Genomic DNA, 21,876 nt, shown 5'->3' on the forward strand with positions numbered 1-21,876 from the left:
AGCCTGAGACTATTATTAAGTCATCCCTCAGCTTTCTCTTCTTCAGGCTACATCCACCCCCATCCCCGTGGGTATTATTTCCTGAGCCTTGCTGGTCTACAATCCCTATTGCTCACTCTCAGCTTTCTGCAGACGGTCCTCAGACATCTGAAGTCCTGGGGGCAGATGTGCACTGCCTCCCTGACCTGGCCGCATCTCTGCAGGGCCCGGCAGGGGTTACTGTCCACATACCCCTCTAGTGGAGTGCTGGCGCATCATGCCTCTGGGAGAACATGTCCCACTGATCCCTATCCAGGATTCTAAGAACCAGGAGCACCCTCCCCAGGGTTGGATAGGGGTGAAGCAGTAAGGGGTGCCCAGTCATAGCTGCTCCAGGCGAGGCCAAGTAGAGCGCCTGCGGCCACTCTACAACAGAAAGCTCAACTCAAAGGGATTTATAACCCCGGTCAGTTCACTGGGAAACCAGGAATCACCCACTAAAGCAGGTGTAAGAGGGTATCAAGACATGCAGCCAGACCTGTTGGGGCCTCCTTCTCCAAAGGAATGAAAGGAACCCCTGGCAGGGCACTGCTTCTAGAAGGCACCTTGTAGGAGGGAATAGATTCCCAGCCTGAGGGAGTTCGGGGAGCAGGCAGAGACATGGGGGTGGAGCAGAGGGGCACGTCTGTCCTCAGACTGCAGTGGGAATGGTCCCTCGGTGACTTCAAGCCAGCCTGCCGGGGGCAGTGCGAAGGTCGGCCCCCTGGGAAAGGGGCCAAGCAGGACAGGGGCCAGAGGGGCGGGGGGGGCCGGGGGCTGGGGAAGGGGGGGCAGAGCACTGCAGACAAGTCAACACTGAGGGAAGACCAAAGACAAAAGATGGCTTACTTTTGAGAGGCGCTTGTGAGACTAAGACCATGCATGCAAAGAAGTATTTGGGAAACGGTGGGGAAGAAGAGGAAGAACAAGAAATCAAAAAGACAAATTCAGGTGGGACACAGGGTCCCCCACCAGTCCAGCCCTCCCCCTCCCAGCCTCATGAGTCCAGCAGGGAAGGGAAGCTCGTAGAGGCAACCTCTAGGGCTGTCCCAAAGGGCTGACAGGGGACGTGTGCAGACACACTTGGGAAGGATGGCCAGGCCCCGTCGCTGTCCTCTTGGCCGGATGAGTACCATGGGGTTAGAACCAAAGCTAAGCTGATGGCCAGGTCTGAGGCTAAAGCAGCATGGTGGAAAATTCCCTGAAGACTCTTCCTGGTATGGTAGTTGTCCCAAATAATGTTGCTTTCTACCCCAAATTTGAGAAAAGTGTCAGGACTAAAGGAATGACCCCCTACGGATCCCCAGAACATCCCTCTTCTAAGGTCCATAGGTGAGGCTCCCTAGTTCTGCAGAGAGACACAAAGGTCCCTGCATCATTTTACACTGCCCAGGGGTTCTCAGGGTGTGTAGCCAAGACGGTAACGTTTAACTAGGCGAAAAATTTTAATCTTCTCTCCTGCTCACCTCCCAGGCCCCATGATAAAAGACTAGCTGTGGGACACTAGGGCTGGTCCCTGGACGAAGGGGTTCTTCTCTCACAGCCCCCCACACCGCCTGCTTCCCTGCAGCCAGCTAGCTCTAACACAGAGTCCCTGGCTCCAGCTCACCTTGGAATTTTTGCCACCACTGCGGCCCGACTGTGAGGAGCAGCTGCGTTGCACACCCTGCTCGGGTGTGGACGGGGACTTGTCCGAGGAGTGATCTGAGCCCTTCTCCACCATGGCGTCTCCGTCGGGGTTCTGTGGGGTTGGCGAGCGAGACCGCTTCCGGAGGATGGGGGAGCAGGCCGGCGTGCTGCGGTTTGAGTTACTGGCAGTGCTGCAGGGGCAGATGGAGAGAGGGAGCAGGGTAGAGAGGAGAGGAGGAGGAAAGACAAGCAGTCAGTGGTTGAAGGCCAAAGATGGGTCCCCAGGAACCAGCTCAGGGGTTGGGGAGAATCCAGGAGAAACGGGCCCATTTCTGATTGCACCGTAATACCGCTGCTGGCCAGGAGAGGGCGGTGGTGCCAACGTGAAATGGAAGGGAAGTTACAGTGGGTAAGGGGGGGGGGCAATTGACAGTCATCAGTTGGTCTGGGATCCGCCTATCTTTGCAAATATTGTTAGGGCCTCTTTATTTGCCAAGAACTGTCTAGGAAGAACTGAATTTAAGAGCTGAATGAGATGAGCTCATTAGAGGTCATCTAATACTATCAGCTCATTTTATAGAAGCTGCAAATCCAATGTTTACACTGATTGAAACATTTGTCCCTAAAAATAAACAATAATGCTACTTTTGAAAGCATTCACATACATATTACACTTCAGTGGGTTTTAAAATACTCCACCAAGGCAGTAATGACGAGTGCCGTACTCTGTTATTTTTCCAAATATAATTTCTATTTTTAATGTAAAGGCCAATGAAGGGCAGAGAGTTCAGAACCCTTGGGTCACGGAGGTCTTTTGACCTGTCACTCAGCACACACGGTGTCATTTCCCTGTAAACCATCTCAGTTCCCACTGCCTCTGCCCAGGGTACAGAGGAACAGAGCTTACGTTCTCACATGCCACGTGCCCCAAATTCATTTCCAACCGGTACCTGGTTGTCCCACAGTACCAAATGCTCTCACACCAGGGCCTTATCAGCTGTATAAATGCTTGCTATTTGGCTTGTGTTCCTAGTGGAATAGAAGGAGAAGAGAAAACGAAAGGAAAAGGAGAGAAAAACTGAATGCAGATAAGTTTAATAGGTGTTTGTTTTTCTCTGAAAGAAAGGAGGGAGGAGGAAAAAAATGTTAAGAAAGAAACAGGGAAGATGGGAAGGAAAGCAAGGGCTGGAAAGTCACAAAAAGCAAGGGGAGTGGGAGGAAAATAGAGGGCCCCTCTCACCCCTCAACAGGGAGAAAGAAAGTAGGAGGGTCAGATGCTAGAAATAGCCAGGACCCAGAACCCAGCAGCTCTCCCAGCTGCCAGTGTGAGGCAGGAACACTGTCATTTGCATGAAGATCCAGCTGTCACTTTAAATGTCCCACTGCACCCATTTGCAATGAAAACTAGGTCCTTTCAGCAGAACCTTCTACCTGGGGATCCTCAGCAGAGAAAAAGAGAATGAAACCCAAGAGCCCACACCAGCGAGAGCAGGGAGGAGGGCTGTGCCTATTTGTGGAAGGAACTTGATGACAAGACGGAAAAAAAGAGACCAGCAACACTGATTCAAAAAGATACCTGCACCCCTATGTTTACTGCTGCCTTATTTACAGTTGGAAAGGCATGGAAACAGCCCAAATGCCCAAAAGTGGATGACTGGATTAAAAAGATGTGGTACATATACACAATGGAATATTACACAGCAACCAAAAAGAATAAACACATGTCTTCTGCAGCCACATGGATGGAGCTGGAGAAGATCATGCTTAGTGAAATAAGCCAGAAAGAAAAGGAAAAATACTGGAATGTTTCACTCACAGCAGGACTGTTAATGGGCCAGGCGAGAAAATAACAATAATAATGAACAGCTATATACCAGAGACATTTTATGGGGGTGGAGTGGGGAATGGGATCAAAAACAGTGGGGGGAGGGAAATGCACTGGACTATGGTGATGGCACATGGGTGATTTGGTGATGGGAAGCCCACGGGGATTACAACTGAGATGGGAAAATGCACAAAATGATGTAAAAATAAACTATTATATTATTTTTAAAAAAAGAGAGAGATCAGTGAAGTGGAAGGCCTGTGTGATCAGACACTACAAGGAAGACTCAGCTTTCTGCTCCATCCTATAAAAGAATTTGTATTTAGACCATAGCTATGATGTGATAAAAGAGTCTTCAAGTTCTCACAGCTTCCCCAAGATCCTTTCCTGACTCTCTGGAATCTAGTCCTTGAGAGAGTTTTAAGCAAGGGGTTGTGGGCAGAAAGTCTGACCTGAAGGAAATTCACTCCAAGCCTCCCAAAGCCCATCAATGTCAAATTTGTGATGGAGATGCCCAAGAGGTCCCCTCTGCCCTAGGGACCCAGGCATGTCCTTTCAGGGACACTCTCGGATACTAAAACTGTTTTTGTTTCATCAGGCAACAAACAACTTACCCTATCATGTGCCACTTCCCTCCTCACCCCTCCCCCCTCCCCCCAGTGCTTTTAAGATTGTGGGATCTGTGTGTCTCTTGAAAAACTCCTCCTTGCCCCTCTCTTCTGTTCTTCTTGCTGCTTTGGCCACATGCTCCTCCACCTGAAAATTAGCCATTCCCCAAAGGGGAGCGAGTCCTTCCCTGCCCAAATTCTCTCCAGTTCTGTATAACTTTAAATATACCTTGAAGCGGAGGACTCCTCTCTCTGTCTCAGTTCTGATCATACTTGTTGGCTTGAGCCCTGCCCTCCACATGTGATGTCTCCTCCAATGGAGTCTCCCAGTCACCTCACATACAGAACAGGGTCTTACACCTTCTCCCTTGACTGCCCATTCTCAAATCCTTGCCTGAATGCACCCCTGTCTCTACCACATCACCCCATGAAAATGACAATTCTGTTTCCAGAAGCTCCTTAGCTCCTTCCTCCTTTCCATCCAAGGGCCCTCGTGCAGGTTCCCAGTGCTTCTTGCTGACATGCTTCCTCTGTGGCCTACGTGGCCTCCCCCATCACCTTCTCCTCTTTCATTCTCATTCACATCCTTGCCATCAAATCTGTCTAAATATAAGCCTCATCTAGTATCAGATGAAAGTCCAAAATCTTTGGAGTAATTTGATGTAAACTATATTTCAATACTTTCTTGCTCCTAATATGCTCTTAAAGAGTTCCCAGATTCTAGTCCTCCATATCTTTCCCTGGTTTTCTCCATTATTGTTCTCCTCCTTCTAGAATTCCACACCACTTACACATGAGTGTGTGAAGAATCCTTTCCCTCCAAATCAACCTACTGGACTCCAGCTCACCCTTCAAGACCCATCTCACCATCAATTTCTCCAGAGCCTTTCTGCTTCTCGGCCATGGAATTGCATTTAACACACTCTGCCTGTTGCGGAGGCTAAGATCAACATGCTCCTGGATCTTCAGCCTTTACGCCTCCAACCTGCCTAGCCTGGTCCTCGGAAGAGATGGGCCTATGCAGGGTCTGCTGACTTGAATCTCTAAGTTAAGGCTTTCAGTCCATAGCTTTAGCAATGACAGCTCTAAAATGTAAACCTCTTGCCTGTTATTAATGAAACTAGCTAAGAGTTTGTGAAGGTTTGCATTCCTGGCACCATGCCAAGCATTTATGGTGCATTAATCTCATCTAATCTTCCCAGCCAATTTCAGAAGTATTCATGAGTATTTCTATTAGTCCTATTTTTTCAGGTGACAAGACTGAATTATTGACAGACTAAGTAACTCATCCACGGCATGCGAGTAGGAAAAGCAGCACAGCAGAATCTGAAAACACAGACTGATCTGATGACTAGAATTTGTTCTCAGACCCAAACACCCAACAGCATCACTAGCCAGTAGAAAAGACAAGTAGCAAGATGGAACAGAAAGAAAGAAGGAGTCAACTACCTGCCTCCAGTTTTCACCTATTCTTTATCTTTCCGGCAAAGTGACCTTCCTGGAAACTGAATTTGCCATTCTTGACCATCTTCTCCTTTGGTTAAAGCTCTCATGGTTTCCCATCCCTTGGAAAGAAATCTGAACTCTAAACTATGCCATAGCGTTTCCTGGGTGAGCTTACTCCAAGATCCACCTCTGGCTATTCACCTTGGTGCACCTGCCCAGTGGCCAATGCACAGGCCCTTGCACCACACTTACGCATTCTAGACAGTCGAGCGTGCCCTCACTCTCTAAAATGCCACTGTCCCCTTTGACCACCCACCAAACACTTACATTTACATTCAAAAACCTAGCCCAAGTATCGTCCTTAGCCCAGGACCTAAGTTTCATCTCCATTCTGAGCTTCACAATTCAAGACGAGATGCTTAGAAGTACAGCTCTAACTGGGCAAAGTCACTGTTAGACTTACCAGATTCTTCAAACACTTGAAAAGTCACCCTCATCTTCCTACAGATTTAGATGTCCTCCTGGGTGGACACAACCTAGGCCTCTAACATCATCTCTATCTCTCAAATGCTACGATGTGCTATTAATCAGATCCTGCCACCTATACTAGTAGCAGCACTGTGTTGTGTTTTAAAACCCTAGGATGTTGAAGCTAAAGAAGACCTTATCTTTGCTGTAGAATGGGAAGGAGCTACTGAACTAATTAAGACCCCATTCCAGAGTCAAAATAGCCAACTCTTGACTTCATATAAGCAGCCCAGGAAACAGGGCTCTCCCTGGTGGCGTAATGGGCTAAAGCACAGCATAGCAAGAGAGTTGCAGCTGCCTCAGTGAGAGTTCAATCCCCAGCCCTGGAGGTGACCCACATGGCCCAGGGCATCACATAGCACAGCAGGAGGCCTCTCCTGACCTGCCCGCTGCTCCCTCAGCAGTGGACTTCATCAATCTGCCTGTTCTGCTCCCTACTCTGTCTCAGGTGAATCCTCTCACCACCTCTGCACTTCTGTACTGCACCCCAGTTCTGTATGCATAAATAAATTAAAAAATCTTAAAAAAAAAAAAAAAGACCAGGAAACAGGAGGCTAAGTGTCTAACTAGATATGAAGGGACTTCATATCTAGTTCTTCTACCATATTTACTGAGCAACTGGCACGACATTAGGCTTTCAGGTTCCTAGTGATGAGTGGGAAGTGCTTATAGGAGGAAGAGCTTAGCATTTAAAGGTGAGCAATGAAGAAAAAGCAAAGAAAGGAAAGCAATCAACCCAGACTTGCGAGACCAACATGGGTCTTCTTTTTGAGACTATGGCACCTGAGCTGGGTTCTGAAGAAGTGAATTAAGAGTTAGTCAGGTGAAGGGCTTGTGGCTGGTTAGGTAAAGGACGATTGGAGGAGGCAGGATTATGTTCCCACCCCAGAAACAAAAATCCTACCCATATGAGCACAAGTGTGAGCATTCCAAGAAATGTCCTTGAAGCATAATATACTTAAGAGATTCCTGTAACCACTAGCTCCCCTCAAGGAAAGGGGCTCCCACCAGCCTTTGAACTCAGTACTGGGGGGGGGCGCAGGGAGGGGGAACTACACATGTCATGGGCTCCCTTCCCATTCCACCTGTTTTTAAGATTCCTGACAAAGGGTCTTTCCCTATTTCACACCTCTCCTGGCCATCCAATAACAAATAGAACTTACTCAAGTCTGACCACGCTACCTCATGTTACAGTTTGATCCTGTTTCCTATGGCTGATCTGGCTGAAGTCCTTGAGAAAGAAAGACCCAGGGGAAGAAGATAATAGTTCTTCAGGCCTGTGCAATGACTCTTTTTGTAGCACTTCCCACCTCCAGCAGAACAGCCCCCACAGGGCAGCCCAACCCCAACTCTTCTTGGCTCCTGCGCAGGTGGCCCTTGTCGGCATGCCAGTCCCCTGATCGGTCAGCCATACACTTTTGGGAACCCTGAGCAAAGCAGAAGTTACTTCATGTTCCATGTTCCTCACTCAAGGTAACTTATTTGCCTTCAAAGAAATCAATCATTTCTGCTCCAGAGGTTGCAAAATATGGGGGTGTTGCTCTGCGTGCCCACCGGCTTGGGAGTAGTTGCTCCTTGGCCATATGCCTGCCATGGTGTGCACCACCATCCTGCTCAAACCAGTTAAAACTCTACCCCTGCTCTCCACCCTGGACACTCTGCGTACGGGCCAGTGTCTCCCTATGTCCAGTCCTGACCCGACCTGGATGAGCAAATGGACGCCTGCCACAGAGCCAGGGCCCTGGCAATCTTTATAGAGACTGCCTGAGACATCACAGGGCCCGCCAACATAATAGAGCATTTAATTAGAAATTTGGAAAGGCCATCTCAAATGAAACATTTGTTTGCTGAGGGCTTGCTTGGGCCATACGTGGTCAGGGTTAGTTGCCTGCCTGTGTGGGCAGCAGGCCCAAGTTTGAGGCCCAGCTCTGCCCCTTTCGTGTGATCATCTCTTAAACTTCGTATTTCCCTTCAGAAAAAAGGAAAGACTAATATCTATCTCTGCTGTGTTACATGAAACAACATAATTTAAATGTTTTTGCACAGTGCCTAATACATAATGAATGTTTAGTATTACTGAACTGCGATGGTTATTAAGACAATTTAATTCCTAGCTGTAAAATGTGAATTAAATACCCTCACATTCTGTCTTCAAAAGCTTATGAGGACAGGCTTTGAATGCTCCCAAGCATCACTTTCCATAGTGGGGATCAGGTCTGTCCACAGGGGGGTGCTTCCTGACAGTGCAGTATCCCAGTCTCACCTCTACTCAATAAATGAAAATTTCCAAGAAGAAGGTCTGAGAATCTACATTGTAAAAAAGCATCTCAGCCAATTCGAAAGCACTCCCAAATTTGAGGAGCCCTGCACCCAGGACCAACCTCCTATATATGAAGAGATCAGTGCCTATTTGTGCCAGAGGCCAGGTGCCCACTTACACCTCTCTAAGTATACCAGCTTTTCAGGATCTACCAGGCAGATGGAATAGTTCATAAGCTGTGTTGTCACAGGTGAAACCAGTGGAGAAGAACCTGAGTTTGAACAAGAGGAGGCTGGGACTCTCAGCAGCAGTGGGGTCTCCGCCCACAGCCACGTCCTGACTTCAGTTAGCATCTGGTTAAAAAATCCAATTTGATGGAGCTTCCATACGATCCAGCAATCCCACTCCTAGGTATCTACCCAAAAGACACGAAAACACTGATTCAAAAAGATACCTGTACCCCCATGTTTATTGTTGTTTTATTTACAATTGGAAAGACATGGAAACCACCCAAATGCCCCAAGGTGGACGGCTGGATAAAAAAGATGGTACATATACACAGTGGAAAATTACTCAGCAACCAAAAAGAATAAGCACATGCTTTTTGCAGTGATATGGATGGAGCTGGGAAAGGTCATGCTTAGTGAAGTAAGCCAGAAAGAAAAGGAAAAATGCCGGATGATTTCACTCATAGCAGGAGTATAATGGACCAGGTGAGAAAATAATAATAATAATAATGAACAGCCATATACCAGAGACATTTTATGGGGGTGGAGTGGGGAATGGGATCAAGAACAGTGGGGGGAGGGAAATGCACTGGACTACGGTGATGGCACACGGGTGATCTGGTGATGGGAAGCCCACGGGGAATGCAACTGAGGTGGAAAAATGCACAAAACGATGTAAAAATAAACTATTATATTATTTTTAAAAACTAGGTATAATAACAAAAGTAAAAAACAAAACAAAACAAAATCTGATTTGAAGTCTCAAATTCCCTAATTCCTCACAGAGGACAGTTCTGTTATCCAAATACATACTGCTCATCCCACCATCACTGGTTTTTCAGCAACAATCTTTCGCAGTTCTTTAAAAAAGCACGGCAAGTGTCCATAGGAGTTAGCAAGCCCCACTCTGCATTTCCCATAGACACGTGCAAATGTCCCAGACAGGAAGACCACAGGTGCATTTGCGTAACACCTGCAGGCAGTGTAGAGACTGCCTGCCGAGGCCTTCGGTGGGAGCTCTGCCCGCCAACTGTTTTTCAACACTGCTCGTTAAGGGGCAGTGTCTGTCCCTCATAAAAGCAGAGCACAGCAGATAGGAAAGAGAAATCCACCGAGAGCTGCGCAGAAGAGGACCATGGCCCACATCACGAGCAGGGCCCCCAATTCTCTTTGGACCTCCCTTCCAAGGAACAAAAAAACAAACTAAAAAAAAAAAAAAAAAAAGTCTTCCCAGACTTGTTTCCTTGTCATAAGGTCCTGGAGCGCCTGGTTTTGGCCCCCTTTACTTATGAAAAAAACAAAACCACAGCCTCAGGGTACAGAGAGAGTCAGCCGACTCCCCCAGGCCTGTGCACTCTCTGCGAAGGATGGAGCCTGTCCAGAGAGATAGCTCACTGAGGGGTGAAGAGGCAGTCTGACCCCTAATGCCCTGCCAGGGGCACTCAGCAGTGGACAGTTCAGTGCACACAAGGTTTCTTAGGGTAGTGGATGGGGTGGGGGTTTGAAAGGATGACTAGGTACAGAACCCATTCTTTGTGCGTCTACCTCTTGGACTCTACACCTGCCATCAGTTCCAATGCCTTCTCCAAGGGAGGACTCCAGCTGTGTCAAGCTGTGACTACCTGGGTGAGGAAAGGGCCCCCCCCCCCATAGCTTTGAAGAGAGATACTTAACCCCTGCTGTTATTTCTACAGCTAGAGGTTCTCCTCCCAACTTACGCTAAAGTGGAGTCACAGCCTGGCCCGGGCGCCACACACTTTGGCCTGTGTTTAACAGCCTGGTGTTTTAGCAAGGGGTGGCAAAGGAGCCAGCTCGGGAAGAAGGCCTTTCTCCCTTATCACAGCTGATACAATGCAGCTGTCAGGCCTGACACAGAAGGGACCTCCCTCGACTGCTGCAAGAACAAGATTTTGAGAGAAGAACACTCTGTTCCCTTCTCTGTTTGGGGAACTTGCTGAAATTCCCTGGGGGTTTTACAAATAGCCCCTTTGAATGAAACGTACAAGGTATTCAGGAACAGGTTGTGTCTGACATTTGGAACCAAGCAGGTAGAAGCCAGCCGTTGCCAGGTCAAGCCACTGGCTCATGGCTAGCAAAGCTTGACAATTCGCAGACTCACAACTGGCCACTCAACCAAACACTGGCTCACAGTGTCCACACCAGCCCTGGCCCCACTCTCTATACTCTGTCCCTTGCTGGCCCATCTCTGGAGCTACTGTGATACTTCAGAGCACCTTCTATGGCCAACACGCTCCACTTACCCTGTCTTTCTCCTCTCCTATCTTGAAGTATCAATGGAAATATTAAAAATAAAAAAAAAAGGGGGGGGACGAAAGGCTAAAGAGCCATTTGAAAACATTTACAGCCAACTAATTTAATACCTAACTTTGGTCTCACTGGGGATCTATTTAACCCTGCAAGGAATTATTTGATGTGGGGAAAGTCCTACAGGTGACCTCAGTCGGTGACGAATGTATGAACAGGCCAATCAAAAAGCAGGCGAGGTCCATGGGGAGTCTTTGTACAAGCAGAGGAAAGCAGACTTGTGTGTGTGGGGGGGCCTTCTCCTGGTATTCTCGGACCAGAGGGGTGATGGGTGGCCAGAGGGTTGGTGACTGGGCAGTAGATGCAGACCTTTTCTGCTTGAGCCCAAGAAAGGTTCCCCCTCACCATAATATGGGAGCACCCCTCCATCCTGCTCCCCCACTCCCTGGCTTTCCTGCAGCTTCTGTTCTGCCCAGAGTTTGGAATTCAATCCAGGAACAGGCATGACAAACACTATTTTTCATTTCCATGGAGACCGGGGCCTGCAATAGAACCAGGAGTCCATGCCTGAAATGCCCAAACAGCCTGACCCACTTTTCCCCCTTCCTCCAAAAACAAAGTAAGTTTGTGTGGGTCCTGCAGCGCTCAGGGAGAAGCCCAAGTTCGCGTTATCTCTATGGACAATCTGAAGAGGCACAAATGATGACAGCCTTGAAAATGAAAGTGCTGGAAGTCTTCCGAACCCAGGGGAAGTCAGACATGATAGGTTTTATCCTTGGGGCTCATGGTTCACACCAAGTCCACTCTATTTCCTGTTCCTAACCTCTGGAAGGAGAGATTCATAGCCCTGAGGAGATGTACTCAATGATGACCAGTACAACAATTCCTTTTGCAATTCAAACCCTGGAACTGGTCCCTCAACTCAGACCACTCTCTCCCTCTACCCCAGCCTCCTTAGGCCTTCCTGTACCTTGAACACCCTATGGACATGCACGTCCCAGGATATGAGACCTGTTGGTCTCTCTCCAGAATTTTGAATTTTAACCTGGGCATCAAAGCACCTATGTTCCCTTACCTAGCATTCCATCTAGGACATCCCTAACTCCAGGTAATCATCATCATATTTAGGTGCAAGTTCAGGAGCTGAACTTGTCCCGGTTCTGTTGTTGCTGGAGTAGTTTATCTCTAGCACGAACAATCCCTGGGGTGGTTTTCCCAGTAGCACATTGACGCACACACAGGGGTCGCAGGTATGTATCACATGAGCAAAGGAATGAGCTCCATTTAAGGCCTTGTTCAGCCACTTTGAGCCTGTTCCAGACCTGCTTCCCTGTACCACCAGCCTGCAGCTTCTTATTCTGATTTCTGGATCTGTCAAAATATGATCTTTGCTGCTTTGGTTACTTTGTCTAGACATCAGCATGCATGACTTTAAGTCATAAGCTGCTTTGTGCCCTTGAGCAAGATCACTGTATCTGCCTGTGAACCTGCGTCCCATGTGTGCCAGGAATAACAGCAACAGGTGAGGCAAAACCCTTTTAAATCTCCCAAATAAAGGGCTTCCTACAGTGGCTCACGGAACAAAACCATATCAGAAGTAGAAATTGAATTCCCAGTTAAGAAACTGAATCCAGCCCTCCCTGGTGGCGCAGTGGGTTAAAGCACAGCACTAAGAAGCTAAAGCCACTTCCGCAAGAGTTCGATTCCCGCCTGCCCCGCAGGTGACCACATGGTGCGGCAGACCTCTCCTGACCCGCCCGCTGCTCCCCTCAGCAGTGTACTTCCTCGATCTGCCTGTTCTGCTCCCCACTCTGTCTCTGATGAAGCCTCTCGCCGCCCCTGAGCCTCTGGCCTGTACCCCAGTTCTGTGTGCACAAATAAATAAATCTTAAAAAAAAAAAAAAAAAGAAACGGAATCCTCTTTCTAAATGCTTTCCCTTGCACATGGTAGCAAGATTGCTGCTATCACATCTTTAGCCTGTCCCTACTGCCACAGGGCTGGAGGAGTAAAGATTTAAGGAGAAGCAGAAGATACTGAAATTAAATGTAGGAACCTACTGCTGTGGTACGATTTTTGTTTCCTTTTCTTATCCCTTCAGGACAAGCATCTATTATTTGGGGAACAGTCCTAAGGGTGTGCAGACAGAGCTGGCTGAACTGATCCCCATGACTGTACCTTGGAAGGAGACTTCCTAGTCATGTCCTTCAATCTCTCCCCTGGATGCTGGAATTCTCCCACGGGATGCAGGACTGTCTGTCCTGGCACCCACTCCAGGACCACAAACATGTTTGGGTCGCTAGAAAGGGACTTGTAAGTATCATGGTGTTTATTTCTTCATGCTTCTCAGGGATCATGAGCCACAGGGCTGGCTCAACAACTCCATGTCTTAGAAACTGAGCTGAGCTTGTGGATTTCATGTCAATCAACAAGCACTGACTGAGCACCTACTGTGTGCTGCCAACTCTGTGATCCAAGAGTCCCCGAGGACAATGACCTTGTCATGGCTCTTCGAGGATACACCAAGATTAATTATTCAACATTATACTGGGCATACAGTAGTGACTTAATACTTTTAAACTTGACTCACTATCAACCTCGGTCAGATCTATATACAACTCTCAACCCAAAGTATTTCTGGAGCCTCAGCACTTGGGGACTGGACCCCTTGCAAAGTAAGGTGCTAAGCTATCCTAGGAAGCCCCTTCCTTGAAGGGGATTTCCAGTCCCCTGAGAGGGAAGGCCACAAGGCCTCGACAAGGCGGGGAAGAGTTCAACTGAAAAGAACTTCTGCTTCCTTTCATATCTGCATCAGGGGCCGGCCACCCCTCCCCCCACCTCCTAGCAAGAGAGATGTTACTACTGACCATATAAGCTTGTGTGGGATCCACCCAACCCAGCAAACAGCAGGAAGACTTGGCTTCCAACCAGGTAATGCTCTCAGCATTAGGGACAGCATTACAGCATTAGGGCCTCTGAGGTGGGAGGAGACAGACACATAATTAACACTATGGCATAAAAGCCATTTGGAGTCACTCAAGAACATGTCCTCTCGCCACCTGTTATGGGAGCTGGACATCCTGACTCAGCCCCCTCCCCAGGAGGACAGGTGTGATGGGGGAACATTCCTCCTCTTTCAGCTTCAGCTTTTGTGAGGCAAGAAGGCCTCACAGAGGCCTTGTGTGACTGCAGCCCTCCAGAGCCCTGGCCCTCTGAGGGTGCCAGAGGAGGATGGCACAAGACACAATGGAATGACTCAGAGGCAGCACAGGGGCTTACAGGTAAAGCCAGCAAAGATCCTGAAACAAGGCCCAGGCCCTTTCTGGACTGACAGTGAATTCAGCATCCCCAGGTGCCCCCTGGTCCTCCCACCACGGTGCAGAAGGCTGCTGTAGGACTGGGTGTGAGAAGAAAGGGCCCTGTCACAGACCTGGGGTGTGCGGGGAGGCAGTGGGGTAAACAGCCATCATATAGCCCCTCCCTAACCTCCTTATTAGAACCAAGCACCAGGCTGATCTCTGCTAGAGAGAACACAGAAACAGGCTGAGGAATATATTCAAATCCCAGAAATTTTAGAACAAAGGACTGTCAGAGGTCAACCTGCCTGTTGCAAGCACAAGCACATACCGCAATCACTCGTCTTCACCCTAATTTAAAATATATTCAGGTTACAAAATTCCAGAACCCCCCTTGTGATCCTTCACACTGCTTCCTGTTACCATCACAAGTACTTTACGATTAAAGAAGAAAAAAACCCTCTGTGACAATGAACTACCATTTTCTTTTATTCTGGCTTTCTCAGACTTCAGGTCAGCTCATTACCTATAACCCCTTGCTTCAACCCTCCTTTCTTGGGGAGGAGGATGCTCACTTATTTTCAGATATTAAAAATCATTTCCCCTATGACCTTTCTACAAACCTTTGTTCAGATCATACGTCAAGTGACAGACACATCATTCGTGAATGACTTTTATTAAGCAGGGATCTATAACTCGTTTTAACTCAGGAAACTCCTTTTATTTATTTCTTGTGGCTTCCTCACAAAGATCCTATTTCTACCCTTGGACAGTTGTAGAACACATCTGATTTCTTTCCCACATGCTTGTGAGCAGGCCTCCCAGACTTGCTGGCCCTTCCAGCTGTCCCCCATAGAGCAGGGCTGGGGGTCCCTCAGGCCTGGATTTGACTCTGTTCTACGTGGGTCCCAGTTCATAGTAATTCCCTTTAAACTGTGGATCCCAGAAATGGCTGCCATACTGCCACGCAGCGATCTGGTGAGCCCAGAATAGAGCAGACCCATTACCTTGGTTGCTCTGGAAATCAGAGTGCAAATATATTTTTGAAGTCATCTTCTGAATCAGGGGGATCTGGAATTAGTCACTGGGATTAGTCCCTGGCTACAGCCTCCAGACCGTACACGTGTGTGTAACCTATGTATATGTATCTCCACAAGGAATGCTCCCGGTCCCGAACAGGGACCCCGTCCCGTGGGTGACGATGAGTTCACCCAGCCCCCACCCCAACTCAGACTATGCTACAATTCTGAATTCGTAAGTGAATAAGCCAGTCTGACGCAAAACCACAGTCCTTCGAGAGTCTCTTCTCTGGAGATGTCAGGCCCGTAGGAAATGTTTTCCTCTTTCAAGTTCAAACATTTGTTCCTTAGTCCCTGGGCAGTCTGACTTACAGATACGATACCGTGAGCTCATTATGAAACTAAGGTGGCCCTGTCTTGTCCATAACCAGGAAGGGAAGGGTGTGAGACCACGTGCACAGTGAAGGCATTCTGGTCCCAGCACACTTTCCCGAGGATGTCTCTGGGAATTGTCAAGTTGACCTGCTGATCAAGACTGATTCAGGGGTGAGCAAACTGCCACCAAGGCCAAATCCAGCTGGCGCCCCATGTGGGTATGACCTAGGAGCTGTGAATGATTTTCACGTCATTAAATGGTTGGGAAGAAAAAAAGAAGCCTCGTGACATAAAAATTATATAAAAGAGACATTTCAGAGCCCATAAGTAAAGTTTAGAGGGAAGGCAGCTAGGTGCATTCTTCCACACTTAGTCTGTGGATGTTTTGCTGTACCTGGCAGAATGATGTCACTTGGACAGAGACTGCAGGGCCCCGCAAGACCTGAAACACTGCTATCTGGTCCCTCACAGAAAGGGCTGGCTAACCCTCCAACTCACAGCACATGACCTTGAAAGGGTTCTTGTGTCTTGCCAGTCTGCTCCTCCGCCTAAAGGCTTCGGGGGCAGAGTGTTCCCCAGGTGAGGAACCTGTGCTTGATGACTCCCTATGCTGCAGTCAGGGCTGCATCCTTATTCCTGCCTGCAGAAGAAACTGGTCCGGTCAGGAAAAAGAGGAGAGGGAGTTTTCTTTCTAGGGAGAATGAGAAAATGCCACATTCGCTCTCAGTGGGTACTGCCGTTCTGGTCTGGATAGTGATCCTGTCCTGTCCTGGGCAGCTCCCAGAACATCCCTTCTCCCTTCCCTTCTTCCCAGGTCAGCTCTTTCCACCTGGCCCTAACTTCTCTAACCTGTGGAGTGCTGAACAAGGCCAAGGTGAGAACATGCCCATCACGCCGGGCTAGATGGGGAGGAGAAAGGCAGGAGGCAGAGGAAGAAGGGGTTGTCCGCAGAATCATAGTTTGTTCGCAAGTGTCAGAGAAGGTAGAGAGGCCCTTTCCAGTGCTGGTTGAGCCTTGGCTGAATCCCAAGGAAGACAGAGCTCCCAGTCCTCCCCCACCCCTACACTTGCCTAAATCAAGCAAATAACTAACAATGCAAGGAGGTGTGGGGGAGTGAGGCCCAGCCACTGGGTATCTATTTTCTGAAAACACATGGCAAGTCTCTGAGCCAAATGCCAGCTAAGCCAAAGAATAAACAAATCCCTTTATTTCCCTGAGACAGGAGCTACCAACTTCCCCTCTCATGCTCCCCTTCAAACCCGCTCCATCCATCTCAAGGCTGTGGAAAAGCACTGTCCTAGCCTACCTGAGAGGGAGACCTGCCCCCCAACTCTCCAGCCTGCCTCCCCTCCCTTGCTACCCACTGTTCTGGTCACTTCTCCCCCACCAGGGGCACCCCAGAGCGGAGTTGGTGGATGGAGAACAGGAGCGCATGGTCTGTCCACACCTCCCCCAGAAGCTGCGGCCAGCTCTCCATGACGCAATGCTAATTCAATCATCTGCCCTCTTTTCTCCAAGTTCGAGGGCCCTGCAAAGTCTGCTGGCCAAGGGGGCCCTGTCAACCCCACACCAACCCCACTCCTTTCACCCCACCCAGGCCTACCCCTCCGTGTCCGAACCTCTGCTACAGCTGGGGGCTACTGTGAAGAAGTGGGGGTTGAGGGAGAGAAGCTAGGGAGGGAGAAGAAATGTGGCATCTCTGCAGCATGATGTCACGCTGGCTGCTTTCGGATCCCCCAACACAGAACTGAAGCAAACAACATGGACTCCGGATTTACTCTGCCTGGAAAGGTTTGTGTTCTCGGCAGCTCTGAGCAGCCTGCGCCAGCTGGAAAAAGCACACCACCAGACAGATGGGTCCTCACTCTCGCCCCCAGGGCCCCCACCCGACCCCCCGGGCAGAGCCACCCTCTCAAAAAAAATCCCCCCCGAGGAAACAAAGATAGACTGACACATACACACACACAGCGTCAGCACGGGTTAGCACTAACCTGGAAGCCATTAGGAACGTAGTAGAGTGCAGTGCAGAGAGGAACTCATTCATTCATGCATTGGGCAGAGGGAGGCGGGGGTGGGGAGCGGGGGCCCTGAGGAAGCTGGAGGGCACTCACCTCCATGACTATCCCACAGCCCTCGAGCTTAGGGGAAGGGAGTGGGGGCAGGGTTCTCAGAAGCTGGGGGAGCTTCCTCTCTCTGCTGTTTCGCACTGCTCTGGAATTTTAAGCATGACTCCCCTTTATTTTCCTTCCCCCCACCTCCCTCTGCGGTTGTTATTTAGTGTGGTCCTGCAGCCGGCCACAAGTGCCTCTCTCCCTCGCCCTTGCTCCCTTTCTCTCTCTCCCTCTGACTCCCTCACCGACAGCTGTTCTGGAGCCGCTGCACGCACGCGCACAGACACACTCAGACATGCACCCTCCTTGCGCACAGACACACACACGCGCGCACAGACACACACGTACATGCACGCATGCACACGCACACCCTGCCGCCTGCAGCTTTACATAATGCAACTCTCTGGTGCAGTCAGCTTGCCAGCTCTCAATTATTCATGCCAGCTTGGAAGACGGAGCCACCAGGGATGGCGAGCAGTGTTTCCTCTTCCTCCCCAAATCTGACAAAACACAAGATGATGCTCCTGAGAGATTTTGCTCCCTCTGCCTCTACCAATTATTTCCCAGGTGTTGCCGGTTAGGTCAACCCGTCTCGAGGAAGTGACACTAAATCCAACCACAGGCACCTGGCTTAAAATAGTCTTGAATCTTTCAAAGGACGGCAGCTGCTCTCCTGCTTGAGGCTTGGGAAAAGAGCAGACAAGGAAAGCAGCACAGGAGACTATGACAGAGGAGAAAAAAATGGCTGGGGGCCTCTTTGGGGTAGATGCTCCCCTAGGGCAAGGCAGTGGCCAGGGAACTCACTTCTCAAGCAGATCAGACGCTCCCGAGAAAATAACACTCAAGTCGAGCACTTATATTCAAGACACAGCAGCAGGGCTGACAAATTTAGAGATTGTTCGCTAAAATGCCCTACTGGCCCTGAAAGAGCCCTCCAGACAAATATGCTGTCAGAGGGGGGCATTCTAACCCACCCCACCCCAACTCTCATGGATCTTCTTAGACTCATGCGAATTCATTTTACTCCCACAACCATGAGGAGCCCAGGGCACCTAGGGATGGACTGTAGCGGGAAGAACGATGGGCCCCTGCAAAGGTGGAGATCCCAAAGCAGGACAGGCTGAGCTAGGAGCCCCCAGAGCATGGACCCCACACATGCTGCAAGACTTTGAAGAACTAACCTTTTCTTTTGAAGAGAGTAGCTTGGGAAGCCCAAACCTGGGCCAAAACAAACAACAACAAAAACCCGATGATAGTGGTTAGCTCAGTGCTGTTCACACTAGAATTACCCAAGGAACTGGTTACACCCAGATTCGGAGGTAGTAGGTCTCAGGGAAGGAGCAAGGGAATCCTTTTCAGCCACCTCTCAGATGAGACCACCCCATGGGCCACGCTTCTGAGTAGCTAAGGGGAGCTGACATATCCTGGTTTTGGGGTGTTCCTGGAGGAACACAGTTTCATGTGTCTGCTGCAACTGAGAGGGATGGTGGGTGCAGGTGGATGGTAATTACCATCCATTCATGTCACCTGAGTGCTCCCCAGAGGCATGCTGGGAGTTAATACTTCCTGGACACCTGATGGCAGCAAGTGTCATTCTGAGTGCCAAGCCCTCCAGGCTTGTGATGGAAGGTCTTTCCAGGCCTGTTTGTGTCAGACCACCAATCTCAGGGTCTTCAGGAAGCATGGTGGTTGGTGGTTGGTGGGGGGAGGGATTGGACTGCCTGGCCCCTGCTGAATGTCAGCTTCAAAGAAAGTAGTACTGGCCATGCTATGGGTCACGGACTCTGCCTCTCTTCTACCCACCCACTTGTCTAGCTCAAGTCTTGCCTCTTCTGAATTGCCTTTTGGCTTTCGACCACCCACCTGCTCCTGTTACTCCATGACAGGATCTTGGACTTCAGAGTCATATCTACACTCAAAATTAAATTTTGCTGTTTTCTGGCTCTGAGTAAATCATCTACCTAGACCACCCCTCCTTCCCACTTTTTTCATTCAAAAAAGCCAACAATATTTATGACCTCCCTTATACTGCTGACAAAAACAGAATAAAATGAAGGTGTGGAAAAGCATCCCAGAGAAGGTGAAGACCTGCTCCACCCCCCTGCCTTATAAATCACTGTACAAAGTCTAGAACTTAATTGCAGATTCTGATGTTCTCTACGTTGGTCTCATCTCCCTATGAAGGCTGTGGGTTCTTTCTTTCATGTTCTTCCAGCACGTGGGAGTGCTGGGTACAACACCAGTAAGCAGTAAACATCTCTGCACTGACTGTTCTGTCCCCTAAGAAGGAGCTAAACAAAGGGGTTGGTGGGTCAACCAACCAGCACCCTAGTTGGATCATGTCCAACTCAACTTTGGACAGGTCATGCTACCTTCTCAGACAGAAGCTTTGCTTCTTCCACTATAACACACACAGATTTCTCTTTCTTTCACAAACCTTCTATTGTTACCAGCTTCATGGGTTGGAAGAATAGGCGCAGATGAGGCAAAGATGATGCAGGTTCTCTCAATTATGAACCATATGACGGTTGAAAGGACCTCACTAAACCTCAGTCTCACTAAAACTTAATATTTATTTAAAACTATAACAAAATCATACTAAATTTCATGGGGATCAAACAAAATAATTACAAGTAACAAACTTTTCACTGGCACATGGAGTGCTATTTAATAAGGAGAAACTATTACTATTAATTTCCGTCCAAATAAGAGTTACTACTGGAAAACACAATGAACTAACTTTAAGGGTGAGACAGGCATTCAGAAGTTTTCAACTGAGTCTGAAATCTAAGAAACATCTTATTTCCTTAGATGTGCATGGCATGTCCTCAGCCACCAAATGTTCTTTCCTGTTCCTCCTAAATTGGACCTCATCACATAAAAAGGAAGTTATAGAGTGTGCAAATTAGAGATTTGGGACTATGTTAATGGGTGATAAACTGTAAACCTTTCTTTCATGACTACAAGCTCCTCATCTGAGCTACATGGAACCAAAATTATCTTGATAAAAGCAAAAAGTACTTTCTTTGTGCGATGCCATCTGCTAAGTCCCTGACATGAATGAACTCATTTAAACCTACCAGCAACATGAAGAGACGTTATTATCCCCATTTTTCTGATGAGGAAACTAAGAGGCGGAGAGTTTGGCAACTTCCTGTATGAGGGTTACTCAGTAGTGGAGCACACATGTGAATCCCAGGCCACCCTGCTCCAGTCCCACACGGCGCTGTGGAGAGAAGTGCATGGACTCCCCTGAGGCACAGGCTTCTTTCTTTCTTTTTAAAAAACTAACAGTGTTGATAAGTTTGCACTGTTGCCCTTGTCCTTGAAAGTCACAGCACAAACTCTGAGGAGGTCAGCTGAGTCTAAGAGCGCAAGCTGTGATCATAACAAAGCCAACTGGATTTCCACTGAGGGAACTTATGCCCCCAGACTCCATCTTTTAACAGCTGAGCTATTTGGTGCCTAAATTTCCAGACTGCTTTTTTCTGTGAGTGGATTGAGAAAATGGAGGTAAACGTCAGTGCCTTTTTCTGAATTAAACAATTCCCTGTGAGCTATGAGAAATTGACAAGTCTTTCTGCTTTCAAAGAAAGAGGTTTCTAAGTATCTTATACAGGATCCAAAGCATATCTTAAGGAGTACCACAGAAAGAAATTTAAGGTACCCTTGCAAATTCCATCAACCCATTCAATCACATTCTATAATGAGGAGGTCAGTATCTCCATGGCATTTTCTCACCTCAAATGCTTAATAAATGTGTTGACATGAGGGGAAACAGTGGTAACAAAAGATTAGGGTAGTTTTGAATCCTGTTCCCAATCCAAGGAAAACAAGAGATGGTTGGTAAGTACTTCTAACATCTTAACTAAATCTGAACTTATTAAATTATAAGGAATAATTGGCAAAAGTGAACAGATGATGTTACCATTATCATCCAAATCACGGTGCTTTTATAAAGCAAAAACATCTAGGGAAAGGGTCAGACGTTAACATTTACTGAGAAGCTACCGTGTGCAGGCACATATTTTACTTCTAGACCTTGCATTTAATCAAACAGGTAAAGAAACTGAGTATATACGTACATTCTTCTCAAGGACACGCAGGTATTTCTAAAGTCCATGTTATCACCACACTGTGTTACTAAGAGGCACTTCAAAAGTTAATACATGTAATCACAATTGTTCACAATCTTCATGGTGCACTAACCCTCAAAACAACCAACCAGGCGAGTTCCACTGGTCCTGCGTTGGGCAGTGACCAAGATTGCC

General features: G+C 48.3%; 1 protein-coding gene across 11 annotated transcripts in view; it reads right to left on the reverse strand.

Annotated features, from left to right (window-relative positions):
• The window catches only part of GRAMD1B (GRAM domain containing 1B), a 220,109-nt gene that overhangs the window by 39,466 nt on the left and 158,767 nt on the right, over positions 1-21,876 (reverse strand). For 6 of the 11 annotated variants that reach the window (XM_012729626.1, XM_012729624.1, XM_012729630.1 and 3 more), the window contains 2 exons: positions 1,628-1,838; positions 868-888 (listed from right to left, as the gene is read on the reverse strand). In XM_012729626.1, the coding sequence (XP_012585080.1) occupies positions 868-888; positions 1,628-1,838 (232 nt within the window). Of the gene's footprint in view, positions 1-867; positions 889-1,627; positions 1,839-17,485; positions 17,855-21,876 lie in introns of those variants that run through there. The other 5 variants (XM_012729625.1, XM_012729622.1, XM_012729623.1 and 2 more) reach the window with 2 other exon arrangements.

The sequence above is a fragment of the Condylura cristata genome, unplaced genomic scaffold (genome assembly GCF_000260355.1).
Source record: "Condylura cristata isolate star-nosed mole 26May11 unplaced genomic scaffold, ConCri1.0 scaffold00025, whole genome shotgun sequence".
NCBI classification, from domain to species: Eukaryota; Metazoa; Chordata; class Mammalia; order Eulipotyphla; family Talpidae; genus Condylura; species Condylura cristata.